Source organism: Numida meleagris, chromosome 5, assembly GCF_002078875.1.
Source record: "Numida meleagris isolate 19003 breed g44 Domestic line chromosome 5, NumMel1.0, whole genome shotgun sequence".
NCBI lineage: Eukaryota > Metazoa > Chordata > Aves > Galliformes > Numididae > Numida > Numida meleagris.
In genome coordinates, this window is record NC_034413.1 from 47628714 (window position 1) to 47644453 (window position 15740).

The 15740-nt window shown below is 36.6% G+C and overlaps 1 protein-coding gene across 6 annotated transcripts in view; it reads right to left on the reverse strand.

Moving 5' to 3' along the window:
• Positions 1-15740, reverse strand: part of NBEAL1 (neurobeachin like 1) — an 86828-nt gene that overhangs the window by 48699 nt on the left and 22389 nt on the right. For 4 of the 6 annotated variants that reach the window (XR_002438963.1, XM_021397483.1, XM_021397481.1 and 1 more), the window contains exons 4-12: positions 14141-14302; positions 12749-12830; positions 12434-12561; positions 10459-10541; positions 8569-8654; positions 7064-7370; positions 5972-6078; positions 2559-2645; positions 1046-1129 (exon numbers count right to left, since the gene is read on the reverse strand). Coding sequence is in view for 4 of the 6 variants with exons in the window: in XM_021397483.1 (XP_021253158.1) it covers positions 1046-1129; positions 2559-2645; positions 5972-6078; positions 7064-7370; positions 8569-8654; positions 10459-10541; positions 12434-12561; positions 12749-12830; positions 14141-14302 (1126 nt within the window). In the remaining 2 variants the exon portion in view is untranslated. Of the gene's footprint in view, positions 1-1045; positions 1130-2558; positions 2646-5971; positions 6079-7063; positions 7371-8568; positions 8655-10458; positions 10542-12433; positions 12562-12748; positions 12831-14140; positions 14303-15740 lie in introns of those variants that run through there. The other 2 variants (XM_021397484.1, XM_021397485.1) reach the window with 2 other exon arrangements.

Below are 15740 nucleotides of genomic sequence, written 5' to 3' on the forward strand. Positions count from 1 at the left end.
ATTCAAAAATTAGATATGTGTTCCAGGAAAGATTTTCTGAAAATTAATTGATTTTACATGAAGAAAAATAACACCAAGCCACAAAATCCAGAATATATTACATAGTATCTGTTTAATGTTTGGTTAGTAAATATCCAGCACATCATACAAAACAAATGCTATTCTCCCTGCTGTATTCTGCACTGTAATTAAAACAGACGGATGAATCTGCCAGCAGAAGAGAGACAATTACTTAAGTAACTATGGAAAGAAAAAAACACATGTTGTAACGGAAGTACAGCTGAAAATTTTACTGACCCTTCTTTGTGAATTATAGCCAATGCCGTATTCTGCCATGTAACACTTTCCCGGGCTTTCCAGAGTCAGTGGAGGTACAAGTACTCCAAGTTATGCTCTGGAGGAGCCTAATTCACTACCCTGTCATTTCTAACTCAGAATGTACTACAAGTAGCAACCAAACCAGGTGATTTCCACTCTCTGTGGCCTGCACTGTGCCAAGAGTCATTTAAACACAAGATTAATTTAATGAACTCAGCAATCAAAAAATAAATCCAGTACTTTTCTGTGGCCTTATATTTCAGTCAGATTCACAAACTAGCCATTGCCTGTTAATTTATCAAGCCACAAGAATAATCACAAAGGAAAGGTAGGGGAACGGCAAGATCGTTTAGACAGCAATATCATTCTGGATTACAGACACGATAAAACGCATAACTCCTGCCTGAAGCTATATTTTGCAAAACTTGGTAATTCTACTCCAAATATTCACAGTAACTATGTACTCTCCTTAAAAAGGTACCAGTTATCATCTGCACTCCAATTTTCCAGTTTTGATATAAAGATGTCACACTGTGCAGCCATTAGAAACAAATAAAGGGACAGGAGATGCCCAGTCCATTGTTCCCATCTGGCAGGAATTAGCGATCACAAGCTTCTCAGCTTAATTAGTAAAATTCCCCAAGGATTTTGCAAAAAATAAAAAAATAAAAAAAGCCAACAAAAATCAAGAGGCCTATCACAAAAAAATCTCTGCATGTGTAGTTACCTTAGCAGCTGGAGACTTGTGCATTACTGCTGTGAGGGCCTGAATGGTTGATACTGCCAAGCAGTCTAGATGTCCCTGAAATACCTGAAAGTAGCAAGTACAGAGGTTATATACAAATGCACAAAGACAGTTCTGCTCCAAAACTATACTGTGCCCTCCTGCCAGGATGAAAACAAAGAGTTTACTAGCATGCTTCAAAAATCATCTCTCCACCAATAATGATTTCATAATACCCCATAGCCTACAAGAAAGATTACATTAACAGTAGACACACTTCAAGAGGAGGAGAGAAGCATTCACAAAACTCATTTCACTTCAAATGCTCTGATGGACAAACAGGTTTTCCTCATGCGGCTAATGGACAACCTCAAGAGGGAGGAAGGAAAATGAATTAAGATATTTCTTGTAAAATATGTGTGTGTGCTGCTGAACAATCAGGCAACTGTAGTACATATAAAGCGTTTTCTTTTCCACGTAAGTCCCTACATGCCAATGTGACACATATGAATTATAAGAGATTACTCACATCAGCACAGTGAACTGGCTTTCTCACCCATATCCTCATCTCAATGATCAACAACTTTTTCCAATTTCAAGTTATCTTTTGGGTTGTTTTTTTTTTTTTCCCTCTGATAATTTTTGTGTATAGTCATATTTCTATCATGGTCTTAAGGACAAAAAGAAACAGTATCTCAGGTCCATCAGTAAACCTAATGAGCAATACTGTACAAACATAGTTTCATTACCCCAAAACAATACTCTGTATATCAGACATATTTTGAAAATGAAATGTCAAGAATCAGAAGATGGTTAGATGTGAAGAAATGTTTACATGCAGTTAATGTTGCACAGAGTTTCTTAGAAAAGCCAAAGCTATTAGTTCTAATCACAATCTGTAGATCACCATACCTTGTACTTAGCATGTTTACATTTTTAATCAAAACAAATCATTCTACCACAGAATTAATACAACAATTTGCATTTGATACTTTCCACAATGTTACGGGGAAATTAAAGCAACAGGCTATTCCTACCTCCCTGATTCAGCCTGTCCATTGATTTGTGAACATCTGTTCTTGATGACAAGCAAAGAATCAGGACATCAAATACAACCATTGAGATTCACAAACAAGGCCCCAGAATCCAAAACACCACAGTGCTGAGACAAAGAAGCAAAAAAAAGGAAAGGAAGGGAAAAAAAATCACCACCAGGTTGATAGAATTATTTGGATTCCATTCATGTACTTCACCTTTTCCTTAAAAGATGCAAAATTGAGGCTCAATCTATTGAAATATTTGCAACTTGAAGCAGATGAATAAAACTGAAGTTGAATTCAATCTGTTAATCAGGAAAACCACTTTCCACAAATGGGAAATACTAATGTCTGCAGCAACACAAGATCATCTTGCCACAGAAGACTTACAAAGGATCACTGAGGTGAAGCACAAGAATCAGTTTTCCTGTCATTGTGTTTTGACCTCCACTGAAGCAAAATACAGATTAGGTAGGTACCTGGTCCTCATTCATTTCTGTCAGTAATTTGTTGGCAAGGTCTTTTTCACTCTTGTCTGCCACTTTATTGTTAGCATTTAAAAAAAGCTGTTAGAAACAGAGACAAGAATAATGGAAATAATCACATTACATTGTTACCCCTCCAGTCAAACGTGTGGAGGCTGCCTTGGGATTTGTGTCTAACATACAAGAAGAGAGTTCTCACACTGGTGAGACACATTCCCCTGTTAACATTAGTTCTCTGTTAATTCTTAGAATGTTGAAGATTACATTTTATTTGTGCTAAATAGTAATTGCATTTTTTTTGTCTAGAATTAGACAAATATGTCATTGCTGAGACAAGAAAACAGACCTATCTGGGTATTATACTGCCCACCAGCTTAGCAACTATGATTTCATTTACCATGTGCAAGATGACAAAATTTCACTTTAAAGAAATAAAGATAACAGTGGAGCATTAGCAAAGAAATGGATACAGATGCCTCACTGCTGTCCATTTACGTCTCATCCTGTGTGATGGCTGAAGATAACTAGTCAAAATACTTAAATCAAGCAGCAACAGCAGCAGAATGTCTTGAGCACATAAGCCTTCAGAACAAGAGAAAAGGAAAACTATATCTGGTAACATTCTAAGAATCTGTCAGGTTGTAAATAAAACATACACCTATACTGCATTTTCAGCTAAGAAACTTATCCCTAGTCAGTACCTGAATTTGCAACATTAAAGTTCACTCAAGTACCTTCACAACCCATTGCAGTCACTTTGTGTGTCTAGGTCAGCCATAACCTCATCAGGACTACAGCTTTTCTTCTGTTTATATACTCTAAAGATCTGTTAAAAAAATCCCCAATCCAAATGTTTTAAAGTTACCTAAGAAGCACAAAACCAAACAAAAACAAAACAACAAAAAACAACACTTTCCTTCAGTGGGTAAGAACGAAACATTAACCACTTCTTCCTCACACATTTTCTCCTAGTACTTAGGTAGTTTACTCCTAGTCCTTAGGTATTCTCTCTGAAGATGAGTAACCCTACGAAATCAGCTTCCACAAAATAGGACAAAGAAAGAAAATACTCAAAATATTACTTGGACTTAGACAAGTGTGAGTATACACAGAAACACAAGTCAGTTTGAAGAAGTACATCACATTCAAGAGCACATAATATCGCAGAATTACAACATATCTCAGAGGGTTATAGCATTAACAAGTGAAAATAAGAACACTAAACAAAAGCAAAGGCAGACATGCAGAAAAAAAGCAAATTTTTCAGATTACTGAAATACAGATTTAAGGTTACTTCAGCTCTGTCAATGCAAGTGAAAAGTCTTCTATCTAAAAGCCATTCAGACAATAATCGAGTATTTTTAACCAGGCATACTGCTAAAGATAACTGTGCTTTGCTCAAAGTCTGATTCCTAGGTGTTTAATAGGACTTACAAGCAGCTAGTTAAATGACCTAGGATAGACTGAGCCCCTTTTGGTATTTCTAAAGTATAGTCCCTCTTCTTGAATATCACACGGCAAGAGGCAACATTTAGATCACCAAAACTTAACTGATCAGTTTTGAAAAGCTCTTGTGCAGATCCTAGAGCATAATTAAGGGAAGATAATTCATCCATAATGCTTAAAACCAACTGCCGAAAAAGAATATATATATTTTAGAAGGCTGCTGGGCAGCAGATGATTTTAAAGTATGACTAGAAGCACGGGCTTGAAAATCTCAAGATATTTATAGCAGAAATTGTGGCAGGGATTTTCTTTAACCCCTCCTTTCCATGAAAATTTCTCTCTCCAAATTTGCTGAAGATCCAAGAAATTCCTGAGTTTCATATCTGTGTCTGTACTCTCCCCGTCATCTGATACAGAGCGGCAGAACTGTGCTTTACACAGCCTACCAGTGAATCCAGCACCAAGATTTCCATAGATAAGAAAAAAATACATTACTAGAAACAGGATCTTCTTCCCACAGTATCAAGAGGAAATCCTAATCCCACTGCTAAATTCATCTTTGCTATTTCAAAAAGTACAAAGATACACTGGAAAATACAACTTTATCATTCTTGGGGCGATTTCCACGACAAAGGTTAAAAAAAGCCATGTAACAATCTGGAAGCACTGAGACTCAATTGATCACAGTAGTATGCAAGACTATCACAGGAAAAAACCTTCCAAGAGTACATCTTATGACAGACAAACAGGTAGACTAAAAATGAAGAGAACAAGCAGCAAAAATCAAAGCATCCAAAACCTAAAAGAGTAGCTGTTCCTGCTTTCCTAGGTTCTAATTTCCACTTGTTTAAATGAGAACAGGAACAAGGCCAGATTCTACAAGAACAAGTAAATATCTCAATACTTAATAACCCAAGAAGAAATTAGGAAATAAGTTTCTTACAGAGTACAAGGTCAGTACAAAAATAGGCACAGATGCCCAAACAGAAGATAATGGCAAGGTGAAATATTTTCAGGAAAAGATTGGAGAGAACAAACAAAAAAAACTCAACCCACCAAAGCACTTCAAGCAAATTGGCATTCTGCCACTGATTATAACAACAGCTAAAACCTAATCCAAGCACATTTTTCATATATTGCTGCAATGAAATACGTTCTAATCCAAAATCATAATGGATTTGATTCAAATAGTATACTGTAGCTAGCATTAAATTATCTAGTATTAGAAGAGCTCAAAATAGTTATGCCACTGGCATATCACAAAAATGGAGTTTTTTCATCTCTGCTCTTTTGAAGAGGTAGAAAAATGAAATCTACAAAGAAAGCAGTGAAAGACATTGGCTAGCAAATTATGAGGTTCCATCTGGGATTGAGACAAAAACACAACATTTCTGTAATTGCTAGATCCTACAGAAAAGGAGAACAATCTAAGAACATTTGCAAAAGCTTGAGCTCATTTTTTAAATCAGCTACACAGGACTCATATTTTGATACATTTACAAAGCCACACAGTGAGTGTTTTTAATGGAAAAATAAGCCTCTGAAATTAGAATTCAGACCTCCATCTAGCAGCAGTGGTAAGCAACTTCCTAACAATCCAGCAACAGTACATTTAAAATAAAAAAATAAAAGGGATGGCAATTCTAATAACAACATTAACAGATTTTAGAAACTGAGCAACACATACAAAGGCCTTTTTGCTCAATACTAAAAATGAGCATTCGTAATTTTAAACACAAGACATGGAAGAAGCTTCTACTTCATTAGGAAAAAAGATTTTAGAACAACCTAGATCTATCAGACCCTTCATGGCATTAGTGGCTCTAAACAAACCAAAGCTTTATTTCTGGTAGGTAGACACTATAAAATCACACCTAGAAGGAATAAATAAATGTAATAAACATACCTGCAATATTAGAAAACAAGTTTTGTTATGGAAGTGAAGATAAGGGAAAATTTACCTTGCAGTTCTGCAACAGTCGAATGAGATGCTCAAAGCAGTTACTGTTAAGGAAAATTGCCTGTAGAACAGGCCTGTCCGTGCAGTCTAACATGGCTGTGATTGTATCTACAAAATTAAAATGGAACTGACATTAAAACCGAAACACTTCCCAAATCCATTAAGCTTTTTCTTTTTCCCATTTTACACCTGGAAGAGGATTAGAAATGGTACATAATAAACATGGGAATTTAAAAAAAATACATATTTATTTTAAAACAAACTATACATCATGAGAATTCTCTGAGGTGTTTTAAACACAGAGCACTAGACCTAAAACTCAACAGTTTGACACTGTAAAAATTGTCAGATAAGCTACCATACATAGAGAAAAAAACTCAGCTACACAATATCTTTGATAGCTTTGAGATTCTGTTTAAGGTCTTTATCATTACTGAGTACCTAACCTGCATGCCTTCCATTAGAAGCACACAAACACAGGTTTCCTTGTCAAAAAATTTATCTGCATTATACAGATGCCTTTCACTGTAAATGATCACCACCTCAATGCTACTCCTGTTTCCTTCGAAGTCCAGGGGAAGGAAATACCAGCATTTATATTTATCATTTCAAACAAAGTGGAAAAAGCCCACAAATCCTAAATGCTTATCTAATGACTCAGAACCAACACTCTAAGGACCATTATCTTTCCCAATGTTTGCAGTAATTCCACCTGAAAAGCTAACTACAACAAAATGGCCATCACACAGATATTTTATTAGAAATCCTCCTTACTTTGCAGTTATCAAGGTGCTAATCACTGTCACTGTTGCCTAGCATTGTTTTTTTTTCCTATTTTTAATAGAGACTGGTAGTCCATGAACCTTGATACTCCGGTTAAATACGAATACCACTCTGGTTAAATATGAATACGAAATAGAATATATGTAAAGAAATGTCAATGAGAAGAAATATTTGAAGTTTTTCCATTATACAGAGAAGTGATGGTTTATTTGAACAACTTTCAGTTATGTTAATATAACAATTTAATCATTACTTGTTTCTGAGCTATAATCAAGAGACATTTAAGGGAACTGCACAATTGAGTACTCACTCAGCATTTGGATCTGTAGTGCTATGAACCTGCTCTCCCACTGCCTACATCGCCTTGGTTTAGGTAAGGCTGAATGGTCTGAATTAAGCAACTTGAAATAGTTCTCCAGTATTGTACTGGTCTCCACTTGCCGCTGGTCAGAACTGCTGTTAAGAAGGATATGGACGACTTCTGTCAGGCACTTCAGAGTAAGCTCTGCCTTTCTGCTCACTTCCTCAGGGCTCCCATCATCCCAGTTATCACAGTCTGCTAAAACACGCATCAAGACTTCCATGGTGGCAGGAGATACTGCTTGAAGAGCATTTCTCTGAAACACGTGGGTGAAAACAATTATAAGGGGAACAAAAACATAACTGACAGAATCGCTGATTTGAAGATACCTGAATCACGCAACGTTCACTATTGCTTCCATTGTAACTTATATACTGTAATTGCTAAGTAAACATCCTACTTGGATTATATTATTGGCTACAGATGAAATGCAGCCCATCTTGTCCACTTAACTATGCTCTCTTTTTCAAAGAGAATACTTACAGTGTAAAGGAAAGGGCATTTAAATTGACATTATAATATTCTTATCAAGTACCCTTGATAACCTACTAATTCTAAATAAACCTTACTTACTTAGGCCCCCATTTTCATAGACTCATAATATTTTAAAAAATGAAAAGAACATAATAACAAATATTTGTCTGGGCCCTGAATACATATCCCTGAACTCTCTTCCTGGAATCAGACTGGATAGGCCTCAAGGTCACCCAACATCTGGGGCAGGAGTACAGCCTTATAAAGCACAGCAAGAAGCCTCGTCAGGGTCTCCCCACCTTGTCTAGGGATCTTGCATTCAAGTCGTGGCTCCCAACCTTTTACCTGCCTCAACTACACTGCAGTCACATCCCTGCCAGGCCATGTACTCTCTCGTACTTGACCCACTGCTTCAACTTCCTGACTTGACTTTAGACCTTCTTTATCGCTATGGATAAGCCTGGAAGCACCAGGAGTAATATTTACTAAGCAGAACATTACAGAAGCCAGCCCACGAGAGCATATACTGGCTTTGCTGATGATTAGCAGGATTTTTTCAGATATTCTCTTTTCTTCATGTTATTTCAAAGGTTTTAAGGACCTTCCAAACTCTAAAGACCCTGTGTCTCCTACTGAAACACACTGGGAAGTAAGCTAGATATATTTCATGTAATTATACAAAATCTACAACTTTGCAGGTGGAAACAGTCTAGTTACTCACATTTTTCTATGTATGTGAAGATACTATACTAAGTTCATAAGAATGTGTAGTTATTGTAGAAAGCAACTTTCTACTGCTTTTTGAAAACAGAACCTAGCTTGTAGTATTTAGATACTATTGCACAGAACAGCCCCAAACTTCACAATAACTAATACATGGTAAGTAAATTCTCCTTGATTATGGAGGTATTTATAAGCCTTGAATAATGAAGATGATGTTGGAGACTTCAGCAGCTGGGAAGAGTTTAGAACATCCTTACCTGACCACCAGCCACAATAGCTCCAAAGAGATGTAATAGGCAACATTTCAGGCTTTCCTTGAGATGTTCACTTTCTTGGAAACATTCTGATTGGAGTAAATAAGAAGCAGGATTCCATATTTTATTACATAAATTACACAAGCTTTTTTTCTCTCAAAAAAAGCAATAAAAAAGCAGGAACAGTAAATAAAAAAAGAAGCTTCCTTGCACCTTGTTACCATGCAAGTTTAATACAAAATTTCAACTGTATGATCTCCACTTTCTTTTATGTAAGTCACGTACATAAATGCATCCATTTCAGTGTTATCAAAGCAACATGACAACACTGCATTTATCAGGAAGAGTGACAGACCTAAAGAGGTACTGCAAATGTATTGGGGAAAAAATGGGATTAATTTTCACTAGAGAGAACACGTTAACACAGAAACAGTTAAAAGGCATGACAAATGTTAGAAGACTTTTGGCACAGAGAGACAAATGCCATACTCAGTGCAGGTGCCTTAGAAAAGCAGAGCTTGCTCCCTTTGAACCAAACTTCCCAGGGAAGCCTATACAGGTCTGTAATCTTTCTAACAATAAAAGATATCTTCAAAGATATCTCATGGCATATCTGATATATGGAACTCTTCTTAGGAATAGATATAGGCTGGATATTGTTGCTATAGCAATATCACTAGAATCAAAGCAGCTGCAACTGAAACTACAAAGGAATATTTTATTTTGAATTAGCCATTGTAAAACTTCCAATATAACTGCTGAAGACTGAGATTTTAAACACTAGAAATTGAAAATGGAAAAATTCTGTATTCATTAAAATAATAATGTAACCTTTAAGACAATTACCAGTTATTGTTAAGTAGTATTTCTGACTACATACTGAAAGTATGAGCTTGTTTCAAAAGAAAATTGCACAGCTATTTTAAAAATCTGGTCTACAAAGTAAACAAAGCCTTCCACTTTCCTGACTTAGAGCCTCTGAATCTTTTGTGGAACTTAAGACAAATTCAATAGAGCAATACCTAGCTGACTGTGGAAAAATAATGAGGCCATGCAGACAAAAAAAGTCTTTAGTACTACTATGGCAGGTATGTCCTTAGCACGTGTTTAGCAATTTCTTGTACTGCCAGGTGGCCAATCAGCAGATGAGTACCTGCCAGCTAATTAGAACACTTGTAGGTTTGCCTCACTACAAAATAGGGGATTCAGGAGGAAAAAAGTACAATGAACTAAATATAGAGGAGAGAACCTGAAGATGACAATCCTGAAGAGGAGACTTTAGAGCTGATTTCCAGTGCTCTAGCACAAAGACAAAGGCATTTTACTGACCTCTGTGCCAATACGTAATGGTAAGAACACATGAATTCCAAAGTGTCAGTCATTGCATTTAATAATTTAACCAGAGACAAAAGAGTAGTTTCCCAAACTGCAGTCCAAGGAGACTTTGCTATTTGGATGGCACCAAGTTTCTTTGTTTGCATCTACTAAACCATATGAGACAAAAAAGCATGCATACTTTCCTCATATTGTTTCTTCATGCAAGTTATCACTACAGTTGCTACAAGGATCTTACATGCAATCCTTATATATATATCAACATAAATGAAGAAGTTGAAAATTCACAGATTCAATCTTATTAAACTACAGTAAACACTGAAGGAAACTCTGGAAAAAAAGAAGCAGCAGCCAGGCTTTCACTGACAAGTAAGGATGGCAAGACGGTGATGCTCAGAGCAAAAGGCAAGCAAACAAAGCAACTCCATACATTCAGCCTCAGAAAGTAGTAAGATGCTTTTACATTTATCACACATTCTTTGGGGAATGGAACTTAGAGTTGCTAACTTCACTCCTCCAAAGATGACCATTTTGAAACATGCTGTTGATAATACTTACGATAAAAGAAAGGGACAAACTCAACAGTGAGGGAAGCCGGTTTATACTTCTGTCTGCTCTTTTCAACTGTACTAAGGATACGTCTGAAATTACATTAAAAAAAGATATGACACCTTTGTTTCTGACTTACTACTTCACGATTTCATAATAGAGAACCCTGCCAAAAATCTGAGTTTTGCGTACAGGATCAAAAAATAGCAAAAAAGAATTTCATCCTGAAAAAATGAATCACAGCAAATCATGATTTTACTGTTCCACTACCAGAAATGCCTTAATATTTTACTACACTGTTTGGTCAAAATAAAATGAACCAAAAAAACCACCAGCTACCTGGTATTTAGTCCTTCCCTACTGCAGGTAAGCCATCTACTACAGTTCTTAACCACACAATTTGAAATAGGCACCAAACATTATTATGAGATCATTATGTGGGGGTAGGGGGGAAAAATCCAAGGGAAGTAATTCTACCGATAGACTGAAAGACTTCTTTTCAAAGATAAAACATATTTATACTGTGATCTTCTAAACTATCTTTCCAACCAATTCAACCACATTTATCTTCCTCTTTCCGTCTGGCTTCCTTGTTCTACCAGTTTAGCAAAATGGGAAAGTTTTGAAAGGAGAAAGCAATGGAAAAAGCTTCATGTAGGTCAGTTACAACCAAAAACCTCCTGGTACATCCACATTTTTTTTTTCCCAACCTCTAGACTGTCAGAAAATATTTTTAAGCTTTTAAAAAGTATCCAAATCACATCCAGTTTCAGAAAATAGACTTCTACAATGTGATTATATTGATTCATTAACAAATTCTGTACCTTTACAGAAGATTACAGATTGCAGATTCTATGTTTTTGAGTATTTATATTCTACCTAAGATACAACGAGATGTGCTGGCATTATGAACGCTACAACTGAAAACAGCTTAACAGTAATTTGTCATGCCATACCTGAGAACTGGTATCAATCTGTACTATGTTCTAGAATAGGGGAACTATATTGCATAAAAATAATGTAAGTTTTGGTCCTTACGTGCTTCTCCTTAAAACTCTGTGCACAGAAAGTCAAACTGTTACGGAAACAAAACCTAGTACTGTCAATGACAGTTTCATAGTACCTGCAATTCATGCAGCGTTATAGCATATTACAGGTTGCCAGCTACAAAAAAACCCCAGCAAACAAGGTACCACCACATTTTATATGATTTCCACTCTGTACGTGTGGAGTTAGAAGAGTGACTGGATGCACAAATGTAGTGCAGTTCTACAGGATGTATGTTGTAGAAAGGACTCTAAGTTTCACAAGACTAGTTATCTGCATGCACAGATCCAATATTTGGTGCACATCAAAATGGTCTTGATGAAAGTAGAAGTAAGAAACTTAAAAGAGCAGTTCTGAATGGTAGTGGCAAGGAACAAACAACTTCAGCCCTTGTACGCACAGCAGAAAAACTTGTTAATTATACTGTGCAAGACTACGTACATTTAACATTACTGCAGTGAATTTGGGGCTAATAAATGAGAACTGTACATGAAAGATCTCATTGGAATCTTTAAGAGGTCTCTCAAGAGCCACTGAATCACTAGCAGCTTTGAAGAGCAGAGCCTGTGCCTAAAATGACAGAAATTAAGCTTTTCAGAAAGCCAATTTCCTAGCATACACCAGTCCTGACAACTCTAGTTGCATTGGATTTCAGTGTTAAGAGTATCTGCTTCATGAGGCTTTTTTCTTACCAAAATTAGCACATTTCATTAACTCTTTAGAATAGCAAGTGTCTTTGAAAAACAACTAACATACTGTATCAAATCCAGTGCCTATGACAACCAGCTCACATCTGTAAAGCGCATCAGCAGCATACCCATGTAACTACATTTTATTTTAGCTTGACATCAGCAGTTCTGTCAGCTGCCTTATATATCGTTTACCTGCAGTTATCAAAACTCACACAGCTTATGATCCTGTCCTGGTCCGCACTTACCCTGCAATTCTCTGCCTCCAGTTGCGATATGGATCATAGAGACTTTCACAGAAAGCCAGTGCATGTCTCACAAATTCTTCTATCGGGGTCTGATCTGCCATTTCTTTCTCTTTTGTTTTGCTTTTTAACTGGGGGAAAAGAAATCCAAAAGAGTAATAACTGTGATCAGAAGATTTCTAGAGGTTAAAACTTAGTCATGATCCCTTTCCATAAGCATTCTCCAAACACTTGTTTACTTTGACAGAGATCACAATAAGCAAGAGCAGGAAGTACTCTACGGGGAAAATAACAGATTGCAATGGTTAAAACACATACCTGTTGAATGTATAATGTAGTCATGGTGATTACATGATTAATGTATGAACACATCCCGATCTCTTCCACATTAGCCAAATTTCTATGAAAACAACAGAAAAAACAGAAATGTACAGAATGTTCCATCTGAGGCTAGTTCAAACAATGTTTTAGAATTCACTCTATAATCACAGAAAAGTGTATAAGCATTTCAGAAACACTCCCCAAAGGACTGCATGTACTCAAACGTTTATTTCTGTCACAGTAATATAGTACACAAGTTTTCTTTTAACAGGAAGGAGAAGAAAGGCCTGAGTCATCCTACTGTAGGTCAGCTCTATCTGGAATTTGGGGTTTCAGAGATTAAATAGATTCCCAGGACACTCTAAAAAGAGCGCTCAGAAATGGCATCCGATAACACATTTAATTTCTCCCACATTACTAGAGCATTACAAAGAGACTGATACTGTAGTTGCATACACTTTCCAGCGCTTTAGCAAATATATTAACTAGAAGCAGTTATGTAATTTAAATTCTCCCAAGAAGAAACATCAAAAATTATTTTAGAACACTAAACAAATCAACAGCAACAAAGAAGCATGCATGCTATTTCTCAGTTGGAGGACATCACAAAGATCAGATACTAATGTGATCCTGCAAGGAGAACTGTTTAGCAACAGAGTAAGGTAACAGTTGCTAATTCATCAACACAGCTATTCAGCTTTAGTTAATATTCTAGAATACTTAAACATTGCAGTACGGCTCTTTGTACTGTTTTAGGGATAAGGAGAAACAAAGGACTCAAAAAAAAGCTTGTTAAATACTTCTCAAAAGGAAAATCCCTACTATATACTTTATCCCCTTATTCTTTCAATACAGTTTATAATAAAAGAATGAAGAAATAGGGAGGAATAGATCCCTAAAAACAGTTTATTTACCTGCCTGGACAGTATTACAAAAGTAAGTTTCAGAAGGAAGTCAGTTGCATTAATAGAATAAGTCAGTTCCCTAAGTTGTTTATGGAATTATAAGCATGTTAAGAATGTGAAACAGTTCTTCCTGCACAATTATCTTTCAAGTTCTTTAATATCCAATGCTTTCTAGAGCATGACTTCTTTTGAAAGTATTTCTTATACCAGGAGCACCATGCCTTGAATTCACATAGACATATAATTACAAAAAAAATTGTGTCTGTGCTTCTTCTACTCCATTTTTCATGACAAAGAGTATCACTAAGATGATTGTATTGCTCTCCTTCATTCCCTTTTCCCTTAGATCATGAAAAGTGGCTTTTCTCTGATTCTACTGGAAAGCATCTAATCACATTGCAAACATCATTCAAATCTAAAGGCTGCATTCAAGATTTGTTAAACAAAACAATAGCCTTGTTAAAGTAGTAAACAGAACAAATACCTGCAAAGGATGATAAAGAATTTCACAAGCAAAAGTGACAAAGCCTGCTGCTGCTCTTCTAGTCCATCTGACATTTTCTGAACACATTGCAGCAGCTGGAGCCTCAGGACCTGAAGAATATTGTCAGGAAGCAGTGATATTCCTGGAGGGATGTCATCCACCCTGAAGAGAGAGACCACACACACACACCCCTCTTAATCACGCAAGTGACATGTTACTAATCTATTTCAGTGTGCTCAAGTAGTGTTCCAATATACCTGTTTAAGAAAGGCTACTGAAATGTGGCAACTGATTTCTCACAAGCACTTCCTCGTGAACTACAAGGAAATGCCTGCTGGCAATAAGCCATCTTGAGCTTCCTTTTCCCTAGCAGAAGTAATGAATTTTAAAAAAAAGCACTAAGAATACATTAACCAGATTCCTAAATACTCTTCCATGAAATTATCTGCTTTAATCGCTACAGAGAAATGGCATGATTTTCAGTAGTAAGCAGGTGACCTGGGATACTCCTATTAGGACTGACACAGTGAAATGAAACATGAAACTAAACACAAGGGAACATTTTCAACTTTCTACTGAAAATTAAAATAAATAAATGAGATGCCAATTACTAAACAGTCATTGGAGCCCAGCTGGCTGTAATCCACAGCAAACTTCATGCCCTTCTTACACAAACTACCCAAAAGGTGAAGAAAATAAGATTAAATACAAAAAGCAATCAGCTCATAGAGATCAAAGACTTGAAAACCAGGGTCTGAATGTACAAGAGGGGGAGCTCCCAGCAGCTCGTCTGGCTGGCACACAGCTTTTGCATGAATAGCTGGCCCATCCATACTGGTTTCTGTGTGCTGTTAACCTACTACATAGTTTGTTTGTTTTTTTCCTCCTAGTATCTCACCATTTTCAGGAGAGGAGAAAAAAAAAAAAGACTTGTTTTGGCATTAAATGCAACAACTGTACCAAGCCCAGACATGGCCCTGAAGAATACTAGGCACTCTTGCTTAGTATTTCTGTTAAAATTAAACATTTGTAGAAACACGGTAGTGAGAACCAAAAGAAGAAAAGCCACAAGAGCACAAGGGATTTGGACAACGTTGAGAGAGATTTCAGAGGACCTAGGTTCTGATAAGAGACATTAACCACAAAACTGAGAGCAACTACTTTTCTCCAGCACAGCTGCCAAGAAAGCAATGTTCATTTCTGTGATAGCAGCTTCATCCCCCCAAGACACCAGTGGACTCATAACCTCTGGGACTATAGGCATTGTTCACAATAATCTGCTAATTTACCATCTCTGTATTAAGAAGAATGTAATTTTTGACAGCTGAAGTCCTATATCAGAAGTAACTTGCCTAAACTGGCCAACAAGTCCTTTTCTGTAAGATCATAAAATGCTTTAAGAAAGCAAGCAGCCCTCCCCCTCCATACCTCACGTACCAAAGAGCATTCTCTCTGCAGTAGCTACATGTCTGTGCTATATACAACTTAACTGCTTTGTGCAAGATCAGCACAAGAAATGCTCATCTTCTGGGATTATTCAAACTGCACATACTAAAAAGATTAAATAACTGAACTTCTTCCCACCCCACAGCAAATTGCT